The 23,661-nt window shown below is 35.5% G+C and overlaps 1 protein-coding gene across 1 annotated transcript; it reads left to right on the top strand.

Moving 5' to 3' along the window:
• Positions 1–7,530: 7,530 nt before the first annotated feature.
• On the top strand, positions 7,531–18,252 carry slc34a1b (solute carrier family 34 member 1b). Its single transcript, XM_015349636.2, has 13 exons — positions 7,531–7,633; positions 9,884–9,963; positions 10,457–10,627; positions 10,973–11,107; positions 11,680–11,823; positions 12,505–12,616; positions 13,095–13,290; positions 13,516–13,611; positions 13,701–13,821; positions 14,233–14,400; positions 14,723–14,839; positions 15,922–16,046; positions 16,447–18,252. The coding sequence occupies exons 2-13, from the start codon at positions 9,903–9,905 to the stop codon at positions 17,014–17,016; spliced, it is 2,016 nt and encodes a 671-aa protein (XP_015205122.1). The 5' UTR covers positions 7,531–7,633; positions 9,884–9,902; the 3' UTR covers positions 17,017–18,252.
• The last annotated feature ends 5,409 nt before the right edge of the window (positions 18,253–23,661 follow it).

Here is a 23,661-nt window from a genome sequence, read left to right as displayed (position 1 = left end):
CTTGTTAAGTGTATTTATTAATTTATTTCTTTTTGAACATACATGTGTATGCATATACAATAAGTGTGTGTACACATAAACAGTATGTACTGGACTCAATCTGTATATGTCTGTATATTGAAGAACATCAGTCCTCACTACCCTCACTGTTTTTTTCTCATTTTAGACAGGTAGATACTTTATTGATCCCATGAGGGAAATTGCAGTGCAACAGCAGCTTAATACAGACGACACAGCCACAGTGTAAGGAATGATACAATACTAATAATACAATACATACAATGCAATCAGTAAAGTGAGAAGTGCACTAAGAAGAGTTACTCACAGTCCAGAACACACAAAGAACAAACCAGAACAGAACAGTACACAAAAAAGTTGTATTGCACAATATGACTATAAATATAAATGTATTGCACAGGTCCCTGGCATATATTGCACAAAAACGGTTGTAAACGGGAAAAGAAAAAGAACAGATGTATCAGTTTACTGTTCAGTCCAGAAAGAGGTTGCTGTCAATGTTGCCTCTGCCCAGATGCAAGGCTTCATTTTAATGAAGTTTGTAACAGCAGTAGGTTGGATGATAACATAAGACTTTCACCTCAGCTTTTTTAAATCATAATCATTCCTGGTGTAATTTCAAAGCTATATATTTCATGCACTAATCCCTTTTCTTTGTACATTTTTCCTCACTCATCTTTCTTATACTCAATAAAAACCCTCAAATAAATAAAAATATGATTACAGTGATAAGTGACTACAGAAGTGTCTCTAAGAAACCTGACTGGTGTCAACATCTCCTTCTTCAAAGCAAGGGGATGTGTGTCTTAGATGTAGGGGGTCCAGATTCAGTGATCTAAGTAATTGTGAAGTTTACCTTGGTTTACCTTAGTTAATTAAGTTCCGGGTAAATCATTAAGTGTCAATTAATGGTCCAGGAACAGAGCATAAAAAGGTTGGAAGAAGAAGAACAGACAAGACTACAAGAAAGATATCTGAGGCTCAAGCTCCTTGTTCCAGATCAACCACCAGATTGGAGCTAATTATTTGAACCTCTGTAAAGTGAGTTATTCTGTGGTTTTTAAGGAACTCTGATTTCCTGCGTAAAGAATCCCTTGGTTAAAAACAGCCTTTCCTGGGTCGTGGGTGCATTTTTAGAATAGGGAGAGAGGTTCCCATTCATTTGGTGGCATCTGAGTTACAGAGGGAGAAATGTGTATAACAGACAGTATTCTATTTAGTTTAGTAGGCAGCTTATCTCTTATTTTTTGCTTTTGTAAGCATTATAGAGTTTGAATACTTGGTAACAGTCTGAGGTTTTTCTGGGAAGTGAGGACATTGAGCCTTATTTGTAAATCTATACATACTGTAGCATAACTTGTCTGTTGTATGTTTGTGTTTTATGTTGTTTAGTGTGTGTATTGTCATTTTTAATAAATATTTGCTTAACCAATTGTGCCTGAACTATTACTTTTTTCACCAAACCAGTGCCAAAAATATCATGTGCCTCCAGTTATACCAACTGCTTTGGTATATTTTTGGCAGATATCATTAACAGGTAGGGGGTTATGATTATTTATTGATTTATCCGCTCGGCCTGATTTTCTCGATTTCCGTAACCCCAAGTTAGTAACAATATTGTGATGTAAACCTCTGAAGCTCAAAAAGGGTTCTAAGCTGAAGAGTTTCCTGAATGGCCTTTTGTCTCTGCTGCTTGTTGTGGGCATGCATCATCAGGTTGCTGGCAGAAAGCATTCTCTAAAAAATGTACCGTTGTTTACCAGTTTTTCACTTGTCCTTTAGTGTTCACACCACGAGGAGGTTTTGCTGGCAGTGACAAACTCTCTTCCTTTTATCTATGGAAGTGAGCACATATTTTTACACTGTTCATGAACATTGACAACTCTACAACATTTTACTTTGGCAAAGTGATAAATAGTAAAAAGTGTGTCTCCATAACCTGTACCCCTTCTTCCAGTCTTGCCCATTGTGCTGTCCCAATATTAGTGAAAATATATTGGTGGGTAGCTACCTCCTTAAACTTTGCCACTTTAACAGAGCCATTTCAAAGCTCATTTCACATGCAAAGTGATTATTGCCTTATCCATGGTTTATTAGCAACCAAACCGTGGTTTCTCTGCCAGTACACATCTAGCTTTGCTAAGTAGTGGACTCATGGCTTATGTATAATTTGGTAGGAATCCAGAAACTGTTGCCAGTGTTATTTATGATGTGCACCAGGGAATTCCTCAATTAGGTAAATATAGCTTAGTGTCTTAAAGTCTATGCTACAACACATCCAAAATGAAAAAAATAACACTTTCTATGTCTTGTAAAAACAGCAGAAAATAAATGTACTATTTCTTTGATCAAAAGTAATATCTGTTGGTACTTATTTTTCGGTACTATTTATGTGGTTTATGTCTTGTACTTACAAAATAGGGGAATTGTGAGCAAGGGGGGAATTATAAGATTTAAAAGGAGTACATTATTTAATTTTTCTAATCAGAATATACACATATTTTTAAATACTTGCAAACATAATCTCAAAAATGCATTGCCCATATTCTTGTGTTCTAATGTTATCAAGTCTAAAATCTTTTATTATCGTTTCAGAGGTTTTTGCATGGTTTGTTCCATCTTTATAACTGTACATACTATTTCAGCCCAGAAGATGTCTTGGGAAAGTAAGATCATTTCCATGGTTGCTTTGACACACCTGAGACATCCACACTGAAATTACAAACCATTTTCAGTGGACATACCATGCTTCAATAATGCATTGATCTCCACCCATCTATTATCACAGCACATTTGTAATTATCTGGGACAAAAAGAACGATCAATAACAACCAGCACAGAGGGTTTATCATTAATGACTTTTAATGGGAGCCAGTCCAGGCTCCCACGAAGCGTAGTTCAGGACCCTATGCAGACGGTATCCAGAAGTAAGCGGAGATGGACAACAGAGAGGAGACGAAGAGGATCAGGACGGGTTGACAGACAGGGGGGCATGATGGCAGTGATCCGGTGCTCAGGGGGCTTGGTGCAGGCAACCAAGTTCAGACAGCCCAAGGGGAAAATCTGGGGGCGCAGTCCAAAATCCAAAACCGGGTGATCCATCCAAGACCAAATAAAACACAGTTAAAATCCGTAACGCCATGATGAAGCTTATGCAGTCGGGTCTATCCTGGACTTCCGGGCGTCCATCTCCCAATGCTGAGTCAGGCATAGTGGGAGCTCCCGCCTTAAATAAAGATGGACAAACAGGGGACAGGTGCACATAATGAACTAAAATACAAAAGGGTCGGAGCACCCTTAAGTGGAGGAATCCCAATCATGACATAACTCTAACTTTCCACAAATGTGTTAAATTAAAGTGTCCAACATTAAGTTGATAGAGATGTGGTGTGATGTAAAGTAAGAGATATTGAGCCAGCATGTGTGGTTGTGGCCTGCTAAATGTCAGACATGATAGTGCCGCAATAGACACAAGCTACCTCTCAAAGTGTTTTTTGGATGTCTAACTAAAAAGGCAATTATCAGTCTTTAAAAGATAGAAACTTTCCAGTGGCACACTGGCCCCCGAACACCACACCACACAACACAACAGATGAAGAACCATGAAATAAGCTCACCAATTGAACTAAGGATGAACTTTAGGTAGACTTTAGGTAGTCCAAGCCTGGAGTGGGATTTATCCATGACTCCAGGTTTAACAACCTTACGCCTATGATCAGTGCAACAGAAACTTTAACGACAAAGTAGTATTGTTAAAGTACAGTATCTCATCTGAAAGAAAGCATCGTGGCTCCCCTGTAACTGTCTTGGTCCAGAGTAAGAAGTGCCACCTATTGATCCACAAACACAATGTTACTGCAACATGATTTTCTAAAAAGGCTACCTACCCACTACTGACAAAGCTCAGCCTTGCTCAGCTTTTAGCAAGTGGACATGTGTAAATCTATGCTTAAGCAGACCTATATCATACTTATCAAATTTAATACAACAACGTGTTTATCCAAATGTTAATTTTTGCTTGCTTTAATAAAGTATAAAGTATTTGGTCACAGAACACCTTTTCTGTTGAAGATGTGCACTGGGCAGAACATTTCCTGGCCAGTGGTTTTTGTAGTGGTGCCAGCAGTTCATCATCAACTGAAAGGGTCATTAATTTGCCTCTACTAGGTAACTAGAGAAAAACATTAAGCAGCTGCTACATGGCACAGAAGTGCAGCACTGGCTTTGCAACAAAAATGTCTGGAAATGCTGACTTTGCAGGAGGGTGCTCAAATAATGATTGACTGACTATTTAAGATGAATCATCGAAACATGTCTTAATAAGCATTGTTTGTCAACTAATAAGAAGATTATTAAGCTATAATTTTACGTTTTTTCAAAATTAACCAGTTCACCAGTTTACCAGTGTGTCAGCATTCTTGACACACTCTCATCTCTTTATTTTCACCTATTAATAACTTGTCCAAAATGTCCAGTCTTTGTCTGTTATACGTATCTACTTACACCTTGGTTTGGGTATCTGGACTCCTTGCAAAACTCAGACAAAGATGAAAAGCAGTAAGTCCATTAAAGCACACAAATGTCCTTAGAACTGATTGCTGCTGCACCTTTGGTCCTTTGTCTTTGAAGTTGTACAGAAAGCCTGGATTGTTATATCATGTTTTTTGTGAACACATTCTCCTACTGTACGTACTGTATATGAATTCTCTTATAGTCACCTGGAATGTTACTGTAGTCTGTGTTGATTGTCACCTACTGCATGTGATGAAGGGATTGTCCACTAATATGAATTATATAGATATCATCTCAGTTATGAGATATACAGAATGTTTGTTTTAATTACTCTGTAATAATATGATATTATTTCAAGGCAAAACAGTGAGACAAATATATGCACCAGAGCTATTTATTCTTGGTTATCTGTGTGTTGAGCATAAAATGTTTGGAATTTATAATGGATTTAGAACGTTATAATGATTTATATACTAATACAGTCTTTTCTAGTTTTCTAAAACATTAGACATTTGTAAGAGTTACTCCCCACAACTGTGGTAAGAAAAACCATATGCAACTGGATTTTATTTGACTGACTTTTTAAAAAGTCAAAATTCTAAAAAGAAAAAATGTACATGGTATACCTACATGGTATACATGGTGTGTATTGGCATTACTAGAAACCAACTGATTTTTTTACTCATCAATATAAATGATGTATTGTAAAGATTAACATACTTGTAAAATACAAGCTACATCATTCAGACAACACTTGAAGTGTGACTTATGAATATTGCATTATCTCAAATTTTAAAGTCAGTGATAAAGCTTTGCAACTTAGCCAGGATGTGCCAGCAGATTCTAGCATTTATAATCATGTTGAGTCTAGGTCATCTTCAAAAAGTGCTCAAGGACATACTACATATTGTGGTGAATCCTTGATAGTTACAGACATCCAAACATTTCATTCATATTAACCTTCTATTTTCTTATGTATCAGGATTTAAGCAAGACTTCTGTTTTTTTCTCCTACAGTGTTAAAACAATCTGTGATGTAAGAAAAGAACAAAGATGACATGTTTTGGACTTATAATAATTCATATGTCAAGATAACTGAACTGAGAAATATCCTTATGTAAATAGGTAAAAGATGACCTACAGATTTTTATAGGGAGTTCGGACATTTCTGCGGATTTCTATCCCACTCGGTGTACAACAGTAAAGCCAAAATGCTAAATGACAAATACTGCGTAAGAAACTCCTCATTTTACTTAGTAAGAAACTCCTCACCTTCTTAGCTTTCATCACAATAAACTACTGTATGGATTGTAAGTATTTGTAGTTTTGTGTAATAATTGAATTGTTCATACAGTCACTTTTTCCTGTATTTCTATTTCCCTCAAGGAAAAGCATGGGGGATCAGTCTGTTTTTAAAGGCCACTTGGCACGAGCAATTCTCTGCTTCAGGGAGCGTGAAATAGGTCTGGAGATCACATCAAGTGGAGCTGCTTTAATTTTCCACACAAAAACAGTGAACTGGTTCAACTCTGAGGAACCTGGCCGGACTCTGGTCTGTAGATTTTGTTTTCCCAGTTCAAAAACAAAAGCCAGAAAAAGCAATGCCATTAGACACACTGTTATAACCACTTTAAAAACACCAGGAATTACTGATACAACTATTGAAAGGTGAGAGGTAAAGACAATACACTCTTAATAGCAATAAAATATTGTTTTTATAGTTATGCTAAAACAACAAAAAGACAATCACAATATTGTTGTTGTTTTTGTTGTTGTGACTGTGTGTTTTAATCCTATTGCGAAGTATTTTTTTTCCTACAATATGCTCAAAAGAATTGACTTCTACTGTATATCCACAGTTACTGTATATAAATCATATAATCATAGTCATATAATCATAGAAAACAATGTAATTGAATGTATCAGATTTTATTTAGATTACAGGTGTGTATTTCTACACTACCATAGTAACAGGTAAAGAATTTAATCAAATCATTTTCGAGCTTGATAGATCACAACAGATAAAGCTGTTTTATCTTAAAACAGCGCAGTAATGCAATGCATGCTATTAGAGATCACCAGATGCTGCTCTCAAATGATTTCATATGACTGACCACTAGGTGTCATGTTTCACTAATTAAATTTAACAGTATATACATGATATTTAATAATAATAATAATAATAATAATAATAATAATAATAATAATAATAATAATAATAATAATAATAATTGCTTACACTTATATAGCGCTTTTCTGGACACTCCACTCAAAGCGCTTTACAGGTAATGGGGACTCCCCTCCACCACCACCAATGTGCAGCATCCACCTGGATGATTTGAATATATTCAAATTTGAATTTAATTTATTTTATTTGAATATATTCTATTTTATTATTATATTATTTTATTTTATTATTATCAAAGATGTGCTCTACATTCAGTTTTACTTGCCTTTGAATTAAATTCTTGGAATCCTTGCAGTACATTTGAGTGTATGTGTGGTGTCCTATTTTCGATCATGACTCACGCAGTTTGTTGAATGTAAATAAAATTATAAAATCTTTTTTTGTGTTTTAAAAATACATTCTTCAGAGAAAAAACAGTCAAACAATCAATCACTATATGTAAATAAACTATGGCAAATTAGTCCACATTTGAGGATTTCTTACATTTTTCACAGTTCAAAATAAAGCTTAAACACCAAAAGCATTAAAATGATGAGGTATTTTACTGTACTTAAAGCATTAATATTAGATTGTTTGGCCTAAATTAGTTTATGAAGCTAGTACAAAAAGTTTTGTTTTACTACCAACCAGTAATGTTCTAAATGTTCTTTGTTATTAGGAAGAAATGAGGAGCAGTCGTTCCAAGTTCTGAACATTTCTGACAGTATTGCCTGTTATGGAAAGGTTCATTGATTATAAATTAACAGCCTGGAATTTGATGAAGAGAGCTAGTTAATTAGTGAGACATACTGCATAATGCTCCTAGACTTTAGACCTCGAGTCTAGGAGTATAAAATATCCACAGCCTCTTTCCCATAATTAATTGTGCAAGGGACCATGTGTGGAAAACGACAGTGAAATTAATATTTGAAGACGGTAAGATTGATTAATTAATCTCAGTTTTCTGTACTATTTTCCCTTTTTTCTATTTCACATAGAGTTTAATAACAAATCAAAGTTTAATATTTTTATTAATACAGGTATATGAAAATGTTCTTAAAAAGTTATAAAATCATTTTTGCGAGTATTCTTATATTGGACATCAGATTTTAGCACTTGTTATTCTGGGTGGATTAGGAAAAAAGGCTAAAAAAACTGCTGTTAATTAGTTATCTAATTTTAACTAATTTTAATTTGATTGTATATTAATAATTTAAAGACTAATGGGTTTGATTAACCTTTCCTAGGGAAATTTACCTGAAAATTCACTTGGTTTCCAATCCAAATGCTCTCTTGCTGAGATGCTAAATTCAATGAATTCTTTGGGGGTACATTATAATGTAATAAAATTAAGTAACATTTATCATTACTGTGTTTTTGATAGTAGAAAAAAATAAATGAAATATTTGTGTTTAAATATTAAAATTAAATATATGTTTGGTTGTGTGTGTTCTATGTTATGGTACTTATTTCTTTGTATCACTGCAGTTAAATACATACAGTATACTGTACCTATCAATATATACAGTACAATCAATATACTGTAAGTCACCTACACATCAGTAAAATAGGAGAAAATCCACTTTTTTCAATCTGTTCAAATAACATCTTAATATTAATTCTTAGCTGCAATTGAGGTGTGCACAACAAAACTAGTCCACAAATGAAATTCTTGTTCTAGGTTAGATGACTACCACAGTTTTTGATTTCTCCAACCTAGTTCAACACAATGAGAACTAAACTGAAGACAATGGAAGATCTACACACATCTATATAATGTAACAAATACCTAACTGCTATAAACTATATTTTCAATAATTGCTTTGGGAAGTGTGGTTCATAATTTGAATGAAGTAATTTCAAGTTGCAAAGTAAAATAATAAAAAGAGCACCAGGTACCTAAGAAATCCATTTTACTTAGTGCTTGTTAAGTACAGGATTTTCTATTCAGTCAGCTCCTTCAGCTATTTCTCTGTTTGCTTGGTCTCTGGTTGGCTTTGTGTTCCATCTGGCAGGGAGGAACTATCACAACACAGACTGCAGAGCTCGGCCATGGACAAATAAGCACCAGACTGTCCAGGCTTGTCTAATTTGGTTAATATTTTCTACTCAGATGATACCTTCTCTGCACTTTACAGTTTTTAGATAGACAGATCTGCAGCTCGTTTAAAAATTGAAATACATGGAAAAGAACCCACAGAGATAGTGTATTGAATGTACTGTATTTAACAAAACACCGCCAGCATGTTTACTTACATTTTTCAAACATTCAGCTCAGGTAAGGAATATTTAATTTGGTAAGTCTGTTGATTTATAGGAAAAATAAGTAAGTCAGTAAGTTTTTGTTTTTTAAACCCAAGCTTGTTGTCTTCACCATGCATTTCTATAACAGGGGTACAATATGTAATCCAGTCCGCAATTGTTGATTTCCTGTAGGCTTAAGAGGTAACTTTCAAATAGCATTTGATAAATTCCTGGAAATCACAGATGATTCCACTTCCTATGCAATATCATCCTATTAAATTAATTCAGTAAAGTCAAAGAATAAAAATAAAAAACAAATAGAGGCATTTTAGGACTGGAACTGCTCTCTCCTCTTGCAGGACAGTGGTACAGTACACAGTCCTGGTCCAGAAGGAGCATTGTATATTTTCATTCCAAGTGCCCGTGATGTCCCTGGAGTTAACAGATCTCTTTAAATGAATATCTTGCTTGATTAGGCCTATTCAACTTATTTCTGCAGTTTAAAAGATCCCTGCTGTTGTTGTGTTATACAACATATCTTCAGTTTGCTTGTTAAGTGGTTTCTGCTCTATTTCTTCTTAACCTCTCTTAATTAGTGACCAATTAATGGTGTCCAGATGCAGGTGGGAATGACACTGTATATAATACTCCCACCACCAGTAAGTGACTCTTTTCTACAGAGGTCCAATTACTAACTGTACATTCATTGCATTGAAAGAGGATAGGTGTGAAACTTGGTCAGGGTTGATAGTAGATAATCTTGTGAAAGTTGAAAGAGCTGAGAAATCTTAAAAATTCACATCAAAGCCAGAAGTTTCTCCTTAGAGCCTCTTACAATCACTGTATTATTATAAATAATTCTAAATGAAATATGCACAGAATTCAGATGACATGAAATGCATCTTGATTTGAGTACTAACAATATAATGGATTTTTCTCTAGTTCTCTTTCTGAATGGGTTATGGCCTCCTGTCCTGTAGGGGCAACCTGCCCACGTGCTGGTCCAGTTGGCAGCTGCAATGGTAATAAACCACAGATAAGTTTACCCTGTTGAACAGCTATTTCCATAACACTGCAACACTGTGAACTACAATTTCAATTTAACAAAGCAGCACTTAAAATAAAAGTTCCAGTATTGTTTCCTGTTAAGGCAAATCATTGATGACAAAAGTATATTATTCATTCTGGGGCAGAGTGGGTGTTTGCCACAAGAAATCACGATGTTACTGGGCATAGGTCAACTCCATTTTGTTTGTATCTGCTATTGCTACTCTCAAGTCATAAAGATATTCTGAGAACAAATGTGCTGAAAAGAGAAAATAGATGTAAAGTCAGATCACATTTTTACATACATATTACATTTAAAATGACGTGTGTTGTACTAAATTCTGTTTTAACCTGATGTTTTTTAGCTGTCCAGAATTAGAATGAATGATTTGATTTAATATTTTTAAGTAAAAAATACTGATGCTCCTAGAGGCTCCGTCTGTTTATAAAAAACACTGTCGCTTTCAGGTGCGAAACTTCAAAGCACAAAGCCCTACCACCTTCCAGGAGCGGATAATGTAGAACATGGCTTCCTCTGTGTGGGGTCAACTGTGGATTTGGTCAGTGGTTCTGACTGCTATGAAGTGGATCCTCATTACTCAAAACCATGGGCATCCCAGAGACTACCCAAAGTTCAAGGTGGGTGGTAGATGGAGGTAATATGGAAACCCAATCTGGTGAACTGGAAATAGAAGACTGAAAATGTATTTTAAGGACCAAACTATAGAAATATTAAAATGTAATTTTGAAATATGTAACATTCAAGTTCAATTACAGCTACCATCTTCAAATTATTTTTTATGGATGGTCTCAACATTCATTGGAAGCATTTGTTCTTGGGATCCATAGTAAAGCTGATGGACAAGGGTAATGTACTGTATTATTTAATTGAAAGGCAGCTATTTAATAATCCTGAAAGAGCCATGTTCGGTTACCTTTTTCTAGGCCACAGAAATGTAACATGTCACACACTTTTATTTTCAGAGCCAAGAAAAGAAGAGACAGGGAAAGCGAAGTCTTTGTTCATCTCTGTAATGAAAGTCCCTCTGCTGTTCCTCTTCCTCTATATGTTCGTCTGCTCCCTGGATATTCTGAGCTCGGCTTTCCAGTTGGCAGGGGGTAACTATCACATCACTGTCCTATCAGACTTCTGCCATGGGCAGTTAAAAAGCAGCTGAGCATTGATTCCAGCTGATTGCATGACATTTGTAAAGATGTTTTCAAAAAAGGAAGTCTTTTTTAACATTAACCTCACTGGGGACTAGTGAACTAAATTGAACAACTTGTTCCAAACAACTAGTTGATTCCTCAACAAAACCCTGAGTTTTTTGAAGGTCAGATATTAATTAATTTTGTGCAAGTGTTCATTCTCTGGAGGTTAGCTTTCAAAATAAACCTTCTCCAAACAGGAAGTGTTGGTCTGCAGTTTTTTTCTTGAACTATGCTTGGCCCTGTATTTTCTTTTATCTGTATTTGTTTTGTATTTGTCTTCACATTTTAATATGCATGTCATTCAGTTATGTATTGATTATCGACAAAACTTAATGTATTTGACAAAAACTGTATTGCAACAAACCTGGGGGAATAATCTTTTTGCTTATAAAATTCTAAAGAATAGCACTTTTTCTCTAAATTGTATCAGTCTTCAAAAAGACAGTGAAGAATGAATGCATTCTGTCTTTTCCGGACAGGTAAAGTTGCAGGAGACATCTTCAAGGATAATGTCATTCTCTCTAACCCAGTAGCAGGACTAGTGGTGGGCATTCTTGTAACAGTCCTTGTTCAGAGCTCCAGCACCTCCACATCCATCATCGTCAGCATGGTGTCTTCTGGTTGTAAGTCTTACTGTAGACACCATAGATCTTTGATTCATTTATAGATGTATAGATCTTTTTGCTTTTGATTTGCATAAAATGCCTTTTGATTTTCCTTAATAATCAACATCTATAACAGCAGTTATAGCTCATGCAGCTGCAGTACCTACTAAGATAATGTGTGTAAAGAAGTGAATGAACATCTCATTAGAAACATAACTATATATTCTGTTAATTGCAAAAGGATCATGAGAATGAGTCAGCATTTGCAAAGAAAAGTGCCAAAGCCGGTGATCAGCAGTACAGATTTAATCTTCTTTCATAATCCCTTCCTTTCACACTGAGGCACATTTCAGCTCTTATTGCAAAAATAAAAACTTCAGCCAACTTACTGTATGAAGATTATCATTCCATCTGCATTATAACCATGAGCCATGCAGTTATAAAATGTCTTCATAGCAGTTCAGTCTCATTTGGAAAAAGTACTGTATATAGAAATTATTCAGTAATGAGTTCAGAATCATTCAACGCCAATTGAGAAATCACTCTACCGTATCAAACTCTATGTATTGTGTCTGTGTAAAAATACATATAGTACAAAACAACATGTTTGCAACAAACTGACCAAGTCTGCTTTTTAGTATACAAAAACATGCTATACAGTGCATGTGTCAATTCATGTTAACCTGTTTTTCCATGCAGTGCTTGAAGTGAGGTCTGCCATTCCTATTATTATGGGGTCAAACATAGGAACATCGGTCACCAACACCATTGTTGCACTAATGCAAGCTGGGGAGAGGAATGAATTCAAGAGGTAAGCAGGAAAGCTGAGGCACTATAAGAAAGATAAGTTTAACCTGCTATGTTTTTGATACAAAATAACTTTTTATAGGTGTTTAATCTCAAGAAGAACACAGCAAACTAATTATTAATTGTAACTTCATATATACTGTAATTTCCTTTTTTGTTTTTCTTAGTTTATTAAACCTTTACATTTGTTTATGGGTTTTATGACCCTTGGCATATTATATTATAAGTAGGACTTAATTCAAGAATATAGCTTCTCTTACTGTATGTGCAACAAATAATCTCACTTGCGATAATTTATTAATTATTTTATGTAATGTAAACAAGGCCTATATGAGAAAATCATTAGAGGAAATAAGCAGTTCAAACTAAGGAAAGTTTAAATAGGAAAGAGCTGTGAGGGTTAAATTGATTCAACATTGTGAACTTTGATTCTTAAACTCAGACACCACTAAGATGTGTTCTATATTGTGGTAATTTTACAGGGCATTTGCTGGTGCCACAGTTCATGACTGTTTTAACTGGCTGTCAGTTCTGGTGTTGCTACCCCTGGAGGTGATCAGTGGCCTCTTGAATCGCCTCAGTAAAATGGTGGTGAAGAGTTTTCAAATCCAAAGTGGAAAAGACGCTCCAGATATCCTGAAAATCATTACTGAACCATTCACAAAACTTATCATTCAGGTAACTTTCTCCACATTCAAAGTGCTTTCCAGGATCTTTAAACAATGGTGACATAAGTGAGGCTTTCTTTGAATCTGCCTGTGTCTCACTACCTTAATTAAATAATTCATATAGTCATTATTTTCACTGCTGGTTCTGCCTATCTTAATTTTAAGTAGACATGCCTTACTTACTTACATGGTCCAGACCATGAGAAATTCTGTTTTATTTTTCCTCCAATTCCAGCTGGATAAATCTGTAATCACAGGCATTGCCACAGGAGATGAGAGTCTCAGAAATAAGAGTCTGGTGAAGGTGTGGTGCAAGACCAGCCATGCTGTGGTAAGAGAGATTGAAACGTTTGATTTAATTTGTCTGACACAAGCACATAAAAATGCTTTGTTTGATATGAAACATTGTCTTTTCCTCAGTCCTTTGTGAATGTGTCTGTGAACAGTCCAGTCAACTGCACTTCCACCCATCATTGTGGGAATAAAGGAAATACAACCTGGACCACTGTGAACCAGACAATGGAAGTCAATATCCATAAATGTAGGTCTATTTTGTACATGAAATTTCTATTGCTAACTTAATTTTCATTTATTAAGTTATTAAGATAGCATCTGCCAGGTTTCCTAGTATGGACTGCTCATGTACAAAATAATTTGCCTTTTTTATATCTTAAAGTTGTAGTAAACTTCTGAGTTCCTTTCTAGATTTTCAATGACATTTTTCTTTTACATACTCATAAGTATTGTATGACACGTTTGAATAAACACAATTCCTTCTTGTGTGGATGACTAGAACTGCCATGCTCTTCTTTCAACACAAACTCTGGATAAAGCCCTTAATAAGTAATGGACTTCAGGCACCCAAGAAACAGAGTAGGAACAGTATATTAAATTTCTATTAAAATCTTTAGTTTCATTAGTTAAATGAACACATTTTTGTTGTCTTTTCCAGGTAATCACCTGTTTGTCAACTCTTCCATTCCAGACCTGGTTATTGGGCTTATCCTCTTGGCAGCTTCCTTAGTAGTTCTGTGTACATGTCTGGTGCTTCTTGTGAAACTGCTTAACTCAGTCCTGAAGGGACACGTTGCAAAAGTTATTCAGAAAATCATCAACACAGGTAAAGATCTGTTTGAAATCTGCCCATTTATTGGGTAGAGGAACAGTTATGTTATTGGATGCCAGGTATTCTGTGCCTATTTTCTGTGGTTTTACAGTATATAACTAAGTTCTTAAGTGTCTGAAGTATATATTTTTTAAAGCAAAGTTCTCAGGTCCTTAACTGAGAAAATTATTAATTCAAATTAAATGAATTACTTAGGTTTCTTTCTGCAGCTGGGCCCTTTAAAAGATAATTCAGCTTCTTTAGAAATTCAGGATTTGGGTTGCAGATCTGTTTTGTAAGAAACTAAGGTGTGCTCCTTAATATTTCCTCTCCACAGATTTTCCGTATCCATTTGGGTGGCTGACAGGATACCTAGCAATGGTTGTAGGGGCAGGGATGACTTTTGTAGTTCAGAGCAGTTCTGTGTTCACTTCTGCAATCACTCCCCTGATTGGTGAGTCTCCATCTGTGTATGCTGAAAGTTTTAATCATAATTACTTGGATTTTTATTTTGTGAAACAATGAAAATATTTTGGCCAAACTCTGCTTTTAGGAGTGCAAATGTTGTTCATGCCTACTAAATATATAAGAAGCACAACTGTTAACACTGAATTAGCTATTAATGGATTATTTCTACATGGCACATACTGTACAGTATCTTCAGTGGAGCTTCAGTTATTAACCATACATCATAGAGTAACTAGTAAGAGTCACTTACCAAGCTATTGACACTGTATTAATATTCTCTTCATGTACTACAGATTCTGAGGTAATTATACATGAATTTGCAGCTCTTATACCAAAGTGTTGTTAATCGTTTTATCAAGGGGGTGGAGAGTGAGGAGGCATGGAATGTTTTTAATGTAAATTTAAACTCAGAGTGAGTGGGTTCATACAATTAATCAGTAATCTGTAATGATTCAGAGTCCTTTTCCCTCCATGTTCCAATTCTCATCGGTCCAAATTAGTAATGCCCTGGTGATTTTGTGTTATGAATAATTAACTGTAAAGCCTTAAGACTCATCAATGTTCTTAATAATCATTGTTTCTTGGAAGCCATCATTAACCTTTGGGGAAAGAGTCACCTGTGCAGTATTATGGTACGATTGTCTGTTTTTTTAATAGGTGACAAAAAACAGATTATTGTCAATCTGTTTTATTGATTACTGTCAGAGTACAATCTGTATTTTTCCTTTCTATATGGATCTGTATTATTCTCTTTAATACTTTAACTGAAACAATTTTTTTGTGTATATAATTACATGTTGTTGTCTAGGGTTTCTGCAGATCATTCTAAAACATTTTTCTCTTATAGAAAGGTTCCTTAATATGTTACAAAATGTGATTAAATTTAACGTGACATTGTGAATGTCTTGCAAGTACCACCACACAATACGTACCTAAGAACTTTGTGAGACTGAGTTCCATAGCATTTGAGAGAAGGTTTCATTGCAGTGATACATGACATTATATTGTACTAAATGCTGCTGTGTAAATGGAATTTTTCTACAGACATTCTGTCCTTTGTGCTTTAAGGCATTGGTGTTATCAGCATAGAACGTGCCTATCCCCTCACACTTGGCTCCAATATTGGCACCACAACCACTGCAATTCTCGCAGCTCTGGCCAGCCCTGGGGACAAACTAGCAGCTGCATTTCAGGTAAAGAGGCCCATTCTTTATAATATTTTCCTTCAAACTGCTGAAAGAGAATATAATGGTCTAATTGTTAAAACAGCCATCCCTTATCATTATAATTTAAATTGGGCCAGACAATCTCTGCACAAGTTACTGAATAGCTCACAATTTGAAATTTATATCAATAGATATTTTACTGTATGTTACAAATCAAGATGAATTGATTGTTGATATTGATATAAATACTGTAAATATTAATTTGCTTGTAGTTGTGTAAGCATACACAAATCTGAATTCACAGCCTCCAAGTCTGCACAGCAAGCAATGTATTACATATCTCAAAGTGTTTCAAAACTAGTCATACTGTACGGTGATTACGTCTGTCTCAGCCTTACTTGACAGAGTTGTTTTTGGTTTGCTTCAGATTGCCCTCTGCCATTTCTTCTTCAACATCTTTGGTATAATCCTGTGGTACCCCATCCCAATCACACGGTTACCTATCCGTATGGCCAAGACGCTGGGGGAGCGCACTGCCAAGTACCGCTGGTTTGCTGTGCTCTATCTCATCATCTGCTTCCTCCTCTTGCCTTCCCTTGTCTTTGGGCTCTCCATGGCTGGTTGGCAGATCATGGTGGGCGTGGGTGCGCCTTTTGTGGGAATCATGCTGTTCATCTTCATCATCAATTTCCTTCAGTCCAGGAGCCCCCATCACTTGCCAAAGAAGCTCCAGAGCTGGGACTTTCTCCCAGGATGGATGCATTCATTGAAACCCATGGATGCTTTCATCACCAATGCCACCCTGTGCTGCACTGTCCACTGCAGCACCAAGAACAGTGATGTTCAGGGTCAGCCTGTTTTCTCTGACAGCTTTGCAGAGAAAAAAGCCAAAATGGCCTATGAAAATCCAGCTATTACCTACATAGATGAGACCCCACTGGACACCCCTATTGTCAAACTTCGTGGTCTGGAAAGGTGCAGTAGTACCCCACTGTAGTACATAAGAATATGTTGTTGAAAAAGAACAGAAATACATGATAAAAGAATATTTGTATTTTAGATGCCTCTACAGGGAGCATGGATAACTGCAGATCAGCAGCCTTTATAGCCAAGCAATTCTTCTTCAAAATAGCTGTATGGTTGATGAAATTTGAGAAAGATTCTATATTATATTTTTATAAAAGAAAAGTACATGTAAAATGAAAACACAGTATTTTATATAAGCATGGTGTCAGTGCACAAATAATATCTATAGAGCTTACAAAAACACCTCAAAAGTTAATGGAAACTTGTGGTTGTGGTTCAATATGCATAAATTCCTCTTTCATGTACAGTAGATGCTGCAGAACAGTACTGGCCATGAGCAATTGCAAAGATTTCTGATTAAATGGTCCAGGCAATGCTCTTTTAGCTTTCAGAGCATCCACTGTTTTGCACGTTATACATGCTCTTAGCTGCTTGTCAGCTTCTGTAAAAATTTGCACTTTGCACATTAAGATGTATTGTAACATTTAAAACATTGAAGTGTTGGCACTTTGAGGTGTTAAATTCCAGCATCTGACAACTGTAACAATTCAATGACACAGATACGTGTTAAGACTTTTTCTGCTTTCGCACCTTCTATTCTTTAATCTAAGAGCAAAACATACCCTCAAATATATTCAATTAACTTTGCCATGGCATTGTGGAAGAAAATACCATGTGCAATATGTCTAACTGTACAGTTTTTTTCTGGGGAGTATAAGAAAAATTAACAACATTTTGCTTGCACTCTTTCTCTCAATAATATCTTAGAATATAATGGAAAATTAACAATGAACCACTAATAAACATGTCTGCACACTCATCCAGTACTATACTGTTTATCTTTTGTTTAACGCAGGTAAAATAATAAGAGAAACCTCAGAGCAGAGATGTCGGCCTTAAGCAATCATGTAATTAACTTTCAGTTTAGTGCTAATATAGCTTTAGTTAATATGTTTTATGAATTATCCAGAGGCTTTGAATAGCATTCTAATTATAATGCTTAACCTGTTTAGAGGAATAAGAACAAAATACTACACTGAAGATACTTCAAAATAGATCATACCCATTTTATAAACAATAACTCAATACTTTGTGTGATGTGCAGAATTCTACAGAAGAAAAAAGGAATGTTAGATATTATTGAAAAACATTCTTGCCTGACAGACTTTCATAAAGAACAATAAATAAAAATAAGATCTTTATGTTGGATTGTGTATTTAGTTCTTTCTTGGCTGTAAGAAATACAGATGTCATGGATGGTGACCCCTTCATGCTGGATAATTGTAGCTTTTAAAAATTTTCTTTGTAGCTGACTATGTCGCCTAGCAATTTTAAAGGAATTAGTATCCATTTTCCTCACAAGAGATTCTTTTTATCTCCAAAAATCACCAGTGCACCCGCAGACCAGACAAGATACTCATCCTACATAATTGTCCTTTTTATTACCTATCAGTTAAAATATCTATCATGGCCTACCCAACACAAAACACATCCATATAGAATGGATATAAAACAGTATATCCAAGAGACACACATTCCAGACCAGCACAATAACCTTATGGACTTCAGTTACTAAAATCTAATGTCCCAAAGAGGCAGTCCATCAGTGAGTTCTCTAAAAACCCAGACCTGGCATACCTCCTTTCAGAGCAGAAAAGAAATTCTATGTTGTCCTCGTTATCCTCTCAAGTCCTGGCTGTCCCTAACAACATGGTCGTTGATGCTCCTTGCCTACCATGATTTCTCCAATGTGGGGAAGGAGGGAAGAAAAATGATGCCAGAGCCTTCCTCACCTGCTCTCTATGGAATCCCCGGTGTCCAAGTCCTCTCCTGGGTCCAACACTGCATTCTGTGTCCCACTCATTTCTGAACCCTTCATCTACTGAACCCTTTTGCCTGGGACTTGGGAAGCTCCCTTAACCAGGGCTCAGGACGTCTTTGGGGGAGTGAAAGTGTCCCTTTGTTGTCTTGGATGTGGGCAGTGCTAACTGCTTAGGGCTCATTGATGAAATGGCGGTATGCAGCTGTTGTAACAATGCATTGTTTATTCTACCCTGTTGTAGAGTCCCCCCTCTCAATGTGGGACACAGTTGGGTATATTTCACAGTCCCGCAGGTCACAGCTGAACTATGTGGTAATTAACAATTGCCTGAGCAAGGATGACCTTTGATGGGAAGAAGCTCACAAGACAGGTAGAGAAACACATCAACAGTTAGTGAGACACCGGCCATTCCATGCAAACTTAATGTCAATATAGTCCCTCGTGCCTGTCTCCTCACACCCATTTTTTCACTCTGTGACACAGAACTACACCAGTTTACTACAAAATTAAATACTGGATATTTTATCTTTTTGGTATCATTATTATCACAAATCATATCACAAAACTCCATGCAGTACATATGTGAGTAGTTACTTCAGTTGAACCCTGGGATATTGTACATGCTCTTTTTAACATTTTTTTACCAGTTTCTGCTCTTTTTTTGGCTTTGATCCTTTTGTGGAGTCTGAAATCACTTCTATATTTGCAAAACTGACTCAGTCAGGGTAATATTGTGCACTATTTTAGGCTGTTGGCTCACGAATATAGTTTCTCAAACAAATGTCTAAAGCTGGTGCATTTTAGTCCACTCTTAATCAGCAGCACCCCCCATGGCATCTGTTTATAAATAATTAACTGCAGAAACGCATACTTTTCCCTGCCTTCTTTCTAATAATCTCCCCTGAGGTTCTATTATTAACCCACAGGCTTAGAGTTTGCACTGCACAATTACAGCAGTTGTACAGTCATCTATGTTAATGGCAGAACATTAAAATAGCAAATGGGTACGTAGTTTAGCATTTGAATCACAAGGGACCATCGGATCAGATCTTATCTGTGTTTTTGTGGAATTAAGCAAACAGAGAACTCAAGATTCCCTCCATGAAATGGGAAGTCTGTTCATTGTAGAATCTATGCACAGAAAAATCTGTTCCCTATTCACAGAGCTGGGTGTACTGGAGTAACTGGGGTAACCTACTGTAACTCACTGAAAGTAAAACAGCTGTATCTGTAGCAGGGACCTGAACCTTGTATTATGGGTATGTTTTTTATTAAGGCGAATTTTAAGAGCCTCTCAGATATTGCATATAGGCTGTATTAGTTTCTTTTAAACTATGAAGAGTTTAGCCTCCACTTGACTTTTTAATGGCTTTTTGAGAATCTAGAGACTTTCTCATTTTTCTACACTACCTCCATCAAATAGCCCCCTCAAAAATAGAAATTAAATATTCATATTTTTAGATTTGGTTTTCAATCACTTTTACCATTAGGAAATCTACTGTCTGTCCGAGAAACCAGCTCAACTTGATTCACTGCTGTCTTACCAAGGATTGTTTAATGCAGACGTGATAGTGATAAAGATCTGCAAGGTCATTAGAACTAGAATTTTATCACATTTTAAAAGTGTGTAAAAGTTTGTCAAATTACAGAATTTGTGCATTTTCTGCCTGTTCAATAAATTCAACAAAACATTTCTAATTATCACATAATGTAAGTGTTGCTGATGTTTTCAGAGATTGTCATACAGCACTACATCAACACTGCACAATACTGGAATGCAACAGGACAGGTGACACAGATCCTGGCAACAAGCCATCAATGACAAAAAGTGAGACCACCATCTTTGAATACTAAAATAAACATAAATTTGAACATCTTTTGTTTTTCAAAACCATTACATTATGATGGAGGCAATTGTGTTGTAGAATACTCCTGTGCTTGTAAACATACTTTCCAGTTGGTTGCTATTTTGTCTCCAAGATAAACATGGAGACCAAGATAGCTGCCTGTTATCAAGCAAATCAGAGTCTTATGAAGTCCAATATCTGTGGCAACTAGATTTTAAAGGGGAACTGCAATCCCAATTTCTCAGACTGGTTAATAAATCTTGGTAACAAAATAAATAGAAACATTTTATAAATTTTGAATTAAGCACAAAATCATGAACTTTGGGAAAGTACTGTAAGTCGCCATACTGTCGCAAACTCGCATTTGAGTTTCCACGAATTGCAACATGAGGTGGCCCTTCCTACTCATTAGTCACTGTAATAGCTAATGTGATGTATGAGCAAATAAGTACAGGTTGTTCAGTGGACATTTCACCGCAGGAATGTTCCAACATGATCTGCATGCCAGTGTTTACCACTAGTATTTTATGGATAAAACCGTCTTCTGACCGAAAGCGATATTTCTGCTGGATTAAAAGAGGTGTAATCACAAGCGTGCTTGTTTACAATGTAATAGTGCTGCTTCACATCACCGGAAGTTTTGTTGCCTCATTCTGAATTGCAGAACACAGAGCTGAGCATCTTTGGAAATTTTACCTATTTTCTGATGTAAATTGGAAGTTTTGCAAGTCACTGTGTACATTTTACTTTATTGTGCTTTATTTGAAAAGCACTCATCGATGCTGATTCTTGAACCCAAAGTATAAAACTAGTACTGCATTTTCTCTTTAACAGTTTAGAGATCCACATGACATGATTTGTGATCTGTAATCTGTGCACTGAGGACAGGCGATCAAATAATGAATGTGAAACTGTGAAGTTTCTTATTATTTAGAAGTAGAATGGTCTAACTGTCTTTTACCAAGGAAGAGATTTAATCTTTATGTTTTGTTTTGTACTATAAAAGTCTCGTAGAGAAGATAACTCTCATGACACAGGAATACAGAAAATCTTTAGCTTTATTCGCTTGCGTTGTCATAGTGGCAGTTCAACTGGCTAAAAACTTCACAAACTTTGCTTGAAGAGATACCCAATAAACTAACACAAAACCTAAAAGCCTTAAAAAGCATTATAGCTACCATAAAACACAAATACTCTGTAGCTTATATACATTACTTGTGTACCAACATTTCATCTTAAGCTGTTTTTCTTAAGGTGGGAAGGAGGTCCATATTTCATAATCTTCCTGCTTCTCTGACCTGACCTCTGACCTTTTCAGGCCAATGTTTTGACACCCAGGAATGTTTGTTTCAGTTATGTGTCTGCGTCTCACAGTCCTCCTTCATTCTCTATCTTCAGTTATAAATCTGTACTATATAGTTGAATTTAACTCATTACATCTTGTGCCGTCTGAAATGTCAATATACTGTACTCAACAAAGTTTCAGCTGGTATACTGTATACTGATGACCAGTACCTTCCAGTACAAAATGTTTAAAAACCCAGAAGAGACCAACTTATTACAGCTTTACTTTTAATTAACTGTAGAAGTTAACTCACAATGGGTTTAAATGCTATCAATAAATGTAACTTTTGACTGTTAGAAACCAGTTGCTCATTTGCACTAGAATTACTGGAATTATGGCTGTGAAAGGATACTGTATGTGGTTATTTGTTTTCCTGTAATATTATCTGAGCTGGCTTTTGTGAAATAATCTTTATAAAGGTTACTTTTTAGACAGGACGTTCTTGCTTTTATCCTCCTCTTTTCTGTACTCAATTATCTTAATTGTAAAGATTTCATATAACTAAAGGGTCATGGACTCAAGCAAGTGAATAAACCTAATTAAATTTGAATTAAATTGAGTAATGCACAAAGCAACTGAGCAATTAATGCATGTTAACGCAGAAGTAAAAATGTTTTAATTTTCTTTTGATATAGTTTGCAATGAATCAATATCACCTTTGTGAATACGAAAATACTGACCTCAGGCACAAATTGCAGCTAATCTTACACCAGGACTGTTGGCATCTCAGTAATTCAGTGAACAGTGAAACTAAGGTAAAAGCTAAAATGCTTTAATTTAGTTTTAACTAGGCAATTTCATAAAAACGTGTCTGTTTTATGATGTGCATATACTCTCTTTTTCTGAGATTTATTTAGTCTCTATAAAATAAGAAATAGAAGGTACACTAATCTGCCTTTTTTGCTTCTGATGTGCATTACTTTACCTATTTGATAACTTAAATCTTTTATGTGTGTGTGTGGTATATTACTGGCTTTACAGAAGTACATTTGAATTAAAATATCTCTTTTTATTTTGTATAAATTAGTAACCTATTTCACAATAAGCACTTTTTACATTATTTCTATTTCTCACTTACATATGCTTATTACAGTGTGCATGCACTAACTGGAAGTTTTCCTTTCATGTCTTTTCACAATTGCAAAGTTGCAGGTTCCGCCTATAGCAAATGTGTACTAGTTTTGCAACTTGCTCCTTTGCCAATTATTGCAAAATGCTAGATACTACTGAAACACAACTGCATTTTCTAATGACTTAAAAGCCAAACTTGAGTGGTGTATTAACATTTGTTCTGCTCAAATAATTACTCTGGTGTCTTGTAATTAATGAGCCAAGGACTGCATAGTGTACAGTGAACAAGTCAATATGGGAGAAACATGGGAAAGAGGCTCTTACTATACTAGAAAAATTTATATGAAAATACATTTCCTCTACCATTGTGTTATTTGAAAACTACATTGATAAATATAGGGATTTCTTTAATTAATAGAAGACCTTTCCAAGATAGCTATTGTGAAATTGAAAATTCTGGTTAAACCAGAGCATGTGGTATTCTTATTTTTATACATGGTTTCTTTTAAATCCAGAATATTTTGTGGAAAA

The sequence above is a fragment of the Lepisosteus oculatus genome, chromosome 11 (genome assembly GCF_040954835.1).
Source record: "Lepisosteus oculatus isolate fLepOcu1 chromosome 11, fLepOcu1.hap2, whole genome shotgun sequence".
Classification (NCBI taxonomy): Eukaryota; Metazoa; Chordata; class Actinopteri; order Semionotiformes; family Lepisosteidae; genus Lepisosteus; species Lepisosteus oculatus.
The sequence above is the reverse complement of the archived record's forward strand: the minus strand, read 5'-3'. Positions and strand labels throughout refer to the sequence as shown.